General features: G+C 35.0%; 1 protein-coding gene and 1 long non-coding RNA gene across 3 annotated transcripts; both read right to left on the bottom strand.

Annotated features, from left to right (window-relative positions):
- Nucleotides 1–152: 152 nt before the first annotated feature.
- LOC135719362 (uncharacterized) lies at nucleotides 153–2,349 on the bottom strand. Its single transcript, XM_065242052.1, has 9 exons — nucleotides 2,256–2,349; nucleotides 2,112–2,173; nucleotides 1,740–1,854; nucleotides 1,493–1,557; nucleotides 1,184–1,289; nucleotides 1,024–1,088; nucleotides 676–778; nucleotides 496–584; nucleotides 153–340 (listed from the first exon to the last, which is right to left on the bottom strand). The coding sequence occupies exons 1-9, from the start codon at nucleotides 2,347–2,349 to the stop codon at nucleotides 263–265; spliced, it is 777 nt and encodes a 258-aa protein (XP_065098124.1). The 3' UTR covers nucleotides 153–262.
- Nucleotides 2,350–2,421: 72 nt separating this feature from the next.
- LOC135719452 (uncharacterized) lies at nucleotides 2,422–5,020 on the bottom strand. Of its 2 annotated transcripts, none has more exons than XR_012335003.1 (3): nucleotides 3,676–4,136; nucleotides 3,332–3,436; nucleotides 2,422–3,019 (listed from the first exon to the last, which is right to left on the bottom strand). It is a non-coding gene; the product is annotated as an uncharacterized lncRNA (long non-coding RNA). The 2 variants fall into 2 exon arrangements; XR_010521100.2 differs by lacking the exon at nucleotides 3,676–4,136 and adding an exon at nucleotides 4,667–5,020 and having other exon boundaries at nucleotides 2,423–3,019.
- Between the last annotated feature and the right edge of the window lie 1,250 nt (nucleotides 5,021–6,270).

The raw sequence follows: 6,270 nt of genomic DNA, 5'->3' as shown, positions 1-6,270 counted from the left end.
TTATTGTTCCAGTTGTACTAGTTAAAAGCCATTTTGGAGTGGACCATCTGTCTAATGTTTCAATAAACTAACATTGACATGACATAACATGTTTTTAGTGTGTCTTGTAAAATATCCCAACAGTTAAGTGTTTCTAAACAGATTGTGTTGTAAGATGGCATTTTTGAAAAGAAATACAGTACTAACATTTTACTACAATTACTGTTTATTACAACAACAACAAAAAACTATTTACAGAATACAAGTCATTTTAAATGCAAATTCAGATCCTCCATTTTGGGTTCAGTCTGGGGAGTCCAGTGCTGTTCTTTACCAGGAGATCGAGGTGTTTGCCTGAATGCTGTAAAGAAAAAAACATGAAACACTGTTACTGCTACTGTTATACCAGTGAAGAGTTAAATCACCATCATATTTACATCTGTAACTTTCATGACAAACTTAAATATAATGTTGATAGTGAGATGTGCAAGTGTTTTAATAACTAGAGGTACATACTTCAGTACTGAAAGTCCTCTTCATTGACATGGGTGGACGAGGTTGCAAAGGTCTGAAGGGCGTGAACTTTCCCAGAAGTGGAAGAGACACTGCAAACCAATCAGATTCAAGACATAAAAACTTGCACACAATGCATTGAGGTTATATGATATCTAATAAATTGAAGTTTATGAAACTCACTTTTAGGGGCACCTATAAGTGAAGATCCAGCAGGGGGCACACGGGTAAGAAAAGGTTCAAATTGAATCTTTTCCCCTCTGGGGACCCTCGTGTTTGATGTCAACTGCACAAACATAATAGTTACTATTTACAGTTTTTCCTAAAGCTGCAAAGTAACTATGTTGGTTAAAAATGAAACCATAATCTGGCTATAAAGGGTTATTTTTTATTTCACAGTGGAAGGAAAAACAAAATGTCCTTAATTAACTTTAACAGTGCCTGTGAAACATACAAAGATTGATCCACATGCACAACTCAATAGATTGAATCAGACAGAAAGTTGAATAACATTAATAAAACCTTTTATACCTTTTGCTCAGGCTTTCTTGTTATATTTTTGGGTGGTGGAAAGCAATCCAAGAGTGGAAGAGACACTGCAAACCAATCAGATTCAAGACATAAGGACATAGAAACTTCCACACAATGCAGGTAAAGTGATATCTAACAAATTGAAGTTTATAAAACTCACCTTTAGAGGCACCTATAAGTGAAGATCCAGCAGGGGGCACACGGGTAAGAATAGGTACATATTCAATCTTTTCCCCTCTGATGACCCTTGTGGTGTGTGATGTCAACTGCAAACACAATAGTTATTAATTACAATTTCCCTTAAAGCTGCAAAGTAATGTTGGTTAAAAATAAACAAAAATTGGGCTTTCAAATATTTTTTGATAACTATGCCAATTTCTTAATTTCACAGTGGAAGAAGAAAAATTAATTTCCTTAATAAACTGAATCAGACAGAATGTTGAATAACATAAACAAAAACCTTATATACCTTTTTCTCAAGCTTCCTTCTTATATTGTTGGACGGTGGGAAGCAATCCAAGAGTTGAAGAGACACTGCAAACCAATCAGATTTTAAACAATGTAATGAATTAGCAGCACGTGCACCTCTAAATTCTAAAGAGGCCATGAAAACTTACAAGATGCATTGAGTTACTAAGATGTGTAACAAAGTATGGATTAAAACTGTAGCTAAGAGATATGAAATACTGTATGTCTTGTATGAGGAGCTCACTTACCCTTGGATGCATCCAGACCGGTTACTGAAGGAGGCCCGGTTGGAGGCGCACGCATGCGGTCAAATTGAGCCTTTGGGACACCGCGACCCCTGTTGACCGTCGTGAGAGATGGCAACTGCAAAAGCACAATCGACAATGTCACTGTACACGATTTCACTTAAAAAACATTTTATTAACAATGTCTCTGTCCTAAAAAGTCTTTAATTGTTAACTTTACCATTAAAATGCTTTAAACCTTATTTAAACAACTTGTACAGTGATTGTAATACCTAAAACATCTTTAACTGCATAAATTAAACTATATTTACAACTCGTTTCAATAACTTAAAGTGAAGCAGATACTATTAGTCAAATTAAAATATCCACACCCACCTTTTGGTCGGGCTCCACATTTGGGACAGGAGGAGGACCCATCAATTTGCCATCTTTCTCAGCTAAATCACAAAAAGTCAGTATCAAATGTAATGTTTGATTAAAGCAACTCATACACACACAAAATTAACAAAATCTCTTTACCTGGTTGTCTGAGAATGGGGAAAATCCTCACCCCCTGACAAATGAGCGGCGGACCATCCGAAAATGGTCTAGCAGACTTCCGAAAGTGATTCATTTTTAAGCCAAAAATTAGCCAAAAAAGTCAGAAATTACCAATCAAAACCACAAACTACACTGTAAAAAATTTCACTGTTAAATTACAGTAATATACTGGCAGCTAGATTTGCCAGCATATAGTTGTAATTTTACAGATTACCTACTGTAATTTACAACAACAGTTTTTTACTGTACAAATATTACGAGACAGTACTGTAAAAAAAAGGGAGCTGCACAGTATAATACTGTCAGATGTTTGGATGCATTATACTGTTATTTTAGGGTTCCTGCTGTTATTTATACTGTAGAATGTGATTTTTCTAGCATTGTTAAAATGTAATTTTAAAATAAACACTTAAAATTGCTTGCAAAAAAATTCTCAAACAAAGGATGATGATAAAACACTGTTTTTATTAAATATAACAAAATTCAGTGCATTCTTAAATGTCAGTTTCTGCCTCACTAATGAGACTGGGCTGAATAAAACATAATGCTGTGATGTCACATAAATATCACAACACTGCAGAATACAATGTGAAAGCCACTCAAAGTCCATGAAGTTTTTGATGAGGGTGGTCACATGGGGATTAACAGTTGCTGCGTTTTTCTGGACAAGCTTTCCTGTCTTCTCGGACACCTTCACCTGCCTGGCTTTTGTTCACCTCTTAGGGTTCACACCAATTAAGCATCTACAAAGTACAATGAGAAAAGTAAAGATTAATTGCAATGAAGACAGATAAAACCAACTGCATTCACAGTAGCCTATAAATATTCTGGTTGTTGCCATTCTGGCAGTAATGAGAGAGAAATACTTTATTCAAAAACATGTAGCATGATAACAAATTTGGCCAAAACCCAGTGTTATGTCTATATTCACATGCTAGCTTAAACTTCGACTTACTATTTAAAAGACCTAATGCAATTAAAGTCAATTTACAAAAAAGAAAGAGACACTAATTTAACGCAATGTGACATTCTTGAACAGCTAGTAGAGGATTTACCTTTGAACAAACTCCAGTGTCCTCGCAGCTTCATCTTGCCTTCACAGATGATGTTGTTTTCACTGCTGATCATCCAACCTCCAAATGTGACTTCATCACCAGCAACTGATGCAGACAACAATTACAGTTAATGTCCCAAAAAACTATAAGATATTATACTTCTACAAATCCATTACTTAGAAAAGCTAATGATATTAATTACAGAAAGAGATTTTTTAGACAGACTGAAAGACTTTTCTATAGGCCTACTGTTTTATTGTTCTATACTCCATACCTTAGTGTTACACTTACCCAGCAGTATCAGCCTTGGACTAGCCATTTTCAATATTTTACTATGTTCTTACCTCAACTTAGACGAATTAATACAGCCCTATCTTTTTTCAATGCGTGCACTTCATCTTTTACAGTGCCTCGTGAATGTAGCATTTAGCCTAGCCCCAATCATTCCAATGGCTCCAAACAAAAGTTTTATTTTGTGCCAAACTTACTTGTGTAACTACTCATGTAACAGTCTTTAAATAGGGAAAACATGGAAGTGTTTGGTGGCTTCTAAATTCATCCCTGTTTGGAGCCATAGGAATGAATGGGACTAGGCTAAATGTTAACACATTCACGAGGCGCTGTACAAAGATTAAAAGTGCACACATTGAAAAAAGATACAAACAAATGGTGAAACAGAGCCCAATCCCTCATGTAGATTTTAAAAAAATATCAATAGATAATCGCACATCAGTCAGACATTTGATTAGATTGCAAATTAACATTAGCATCTTTATTTGTATTTAACCTATATAGCTAGTTGCCAATTCGTTTAACAATCTGCCCTAAATATGTCAAAATCAAATAAATCGTTTTTAGAAATATTTCAAAAATAAGCAAATATATATAACATTTTCAAAAACAATCACCCACAAAGCAGGGGCTGGAGGGCTACGGCGTTCAAAACAGTATACAAAATGTCAAAAATATATGTAAATCGAAGGTGCTCTTTGGGAAATAAGCTAAATTTCAAAAACAACAAAAGGAAACCAAGGCACTCTTCTAAATTATAAAACCGCTTTAATAAAGGTGCTAGTTCATAATGGAACTTAAAAATACCACCAACATGTTTCGGCCTACATCTAGGCCTTCATCAGGGCACGTGCCCTGATGAAGGCCTAGATGTAGGCCGAAACATGTTGGTGGTATTTTTAAGTTCCATTATGAACTAGCGCCTTTATTAAAGCGGTTTTATAATTTAGAAGAGTGCCTTTGTTTCCTTTTGTTGTTTTTGATATATAACATTTTGTCAATTATTTCACTTAGAAACACAGACTCTGTTCAGTTTGTGCTTACCTTGATATACAGGCGAGGAGTAAAAAATAAGTGAATTCGTCGTCCGTCTCAGTGCTGGTAGGGTCACAATCGGAGTGAAAATGGATAGACAGTCTTTAATTCTGCTTCCTTCTCGTATAATAAAATGCAGAAAAACAGTGTAGTTAAATCAGTTTTACTCATGGTTGCAGATGAGCTCGTCACATGTCTGACATGCCTGACCAAACCAAAAAATACTGTATTATCCCGTAAGACTGAACAGGAGCTTGCTGTTATTATTTTGTTTGTCATATTAATGTTTATTTACAGTATTCAACTGTATTTATGAGAAACGGTAAATTACTGTCCAAAATTCCCCGTTTTTTTACAGCAATTTTTTACAGTGTACTCGCGAGTCGTGAAACTGTGCTGATAAGTTTGAATGATGCAATTAGTTAATGAAGCTAATTCCTAAAAAATGCCGTAACCATGGTTACAGCTGCTTCATTTTTTTCTCTCAGAATAAACCTTAAAAATAATAACCTGAATAAATTATTAAAAATAAGTAAGATTATGATAAGTATTATTATTAAAATAAACGTATTTAATCAAATAAATAATAGTTATTTATGTAATTAATAAAAAAATTCTCAAGATTCTCAAAAAGTAGTTTTGATCATTTGATTTTAATGGTAATTTTCGATCATTCTTTCTTCTATTTTAAAGTGAATTGGTCAAGCCTTTGAAAACAACAGGAGGAGAAGATTACATCTTTTTGACAATGGACTGTAAATAGCAATTTAATGTGACACCTACATGAATCCCTACTGAAAAATCCAGCTAAGACCAGCATAAGCTGGTAGCTGGTTTTAGCTGGTCCTCCCAGCCTGACAAAGCTGGTCATGCTGGTGGGCCAGCTGGTCTTCCAGCCTGACCAGCTAAGTCCAGCTAGACTAGCTTAAAAAGTGACCAAAACACAGCTAGACCAGCTTGCTACACCAGCAAATCCAGCTTTCTACACCAGCAAAACCAGCTAAAACCAAGCTGGGAGACCAGCTAAAACCAGCTCACCAGCATGCTGGTCTTAGCTGGATTTAGCAAATATAAAGCATGTAGGCTTTTTTAAGCATGTTTTACATAGAGCTGGAATGTCTGGATCACTTTAAGGAAGTTCTAAAACTTTAAAGAAAAAATATGTATGAATACATACATATTGCATATATAAGTTTTCTGATATACAGAATTTATTTTTTCTGTTGCAGATTAAATTTCACCAGTGGTCAATGTTCAAAGTTACCCAGTGATAAAAGCCACTTTTAACATGTTAAGATTACGTTAAATATATAGCGCAAATTGATACAAAATGAAATAATTAGTCGTATTCCACTGAAAGTCATATTATTATTTATTTTAAAAAAAAATCTAAATCAAAACGGTATTTCGTTCATATGTGTGTGACACACTCGTTTGTATGTATGTATGTATTTAGGTTAGTAAACTTTTTAAAATCATACGACTTTTTAAAAGCCAAGAGCGGCAGTCAGAGGAAACCCAATGGCGATAAGCTTATTCAACATCTTGCGACGCTGCGAGAACTGACAGCCCGATGACGTCAACGTACCGCGGGAGCGAGTCGAGAAATAACA

Source organism: Paramisgurnus dabryanus, chromosome 14, assembly GCF_030506205.2.
Source record: "Paramisgurnus dabryanus chromosome 14, PD_genome_1.1, whole genome shotgun sequence".
Classification (NCBI taxonomy): domain Eukaryota; kingdom Metazoa; phylum Chordata; class Actinopteri; order Cypriniformes; family Cobitidae; genus Paramisgurnus; species Paramisgurnus dabryanus.
Note: the sequence above shows the minus strand (reverse complement) of the source record. Positions and strands in the feature narration are given on the sequence as shown.

Bases quoted from the DNA above. Each gene is read 5' to 3' on its own strand.
- LOC135719362 (XM_065242052.1), bottom strand. From the start codon at position 2,349: ATGAATCACTTTCGGAAGTCTGCTAGACCATTTTCGGATGGTCCGCCG. The intron at 1,558-1,739 runs GTAAGTGAGCTC...ATTGGTTTGCAG, and splicing joins CGGTCTGGATGCATCCAAGG to TGTCTCTTCAACTCTTGGAT. The intron at 779-1,023 runs GTATAAAAGGTT...ATGTTTGTGCAG, and splicing joins CAAGAAAGCCTGAGCAAAAG to TTGACATCAAACACGAGGGT.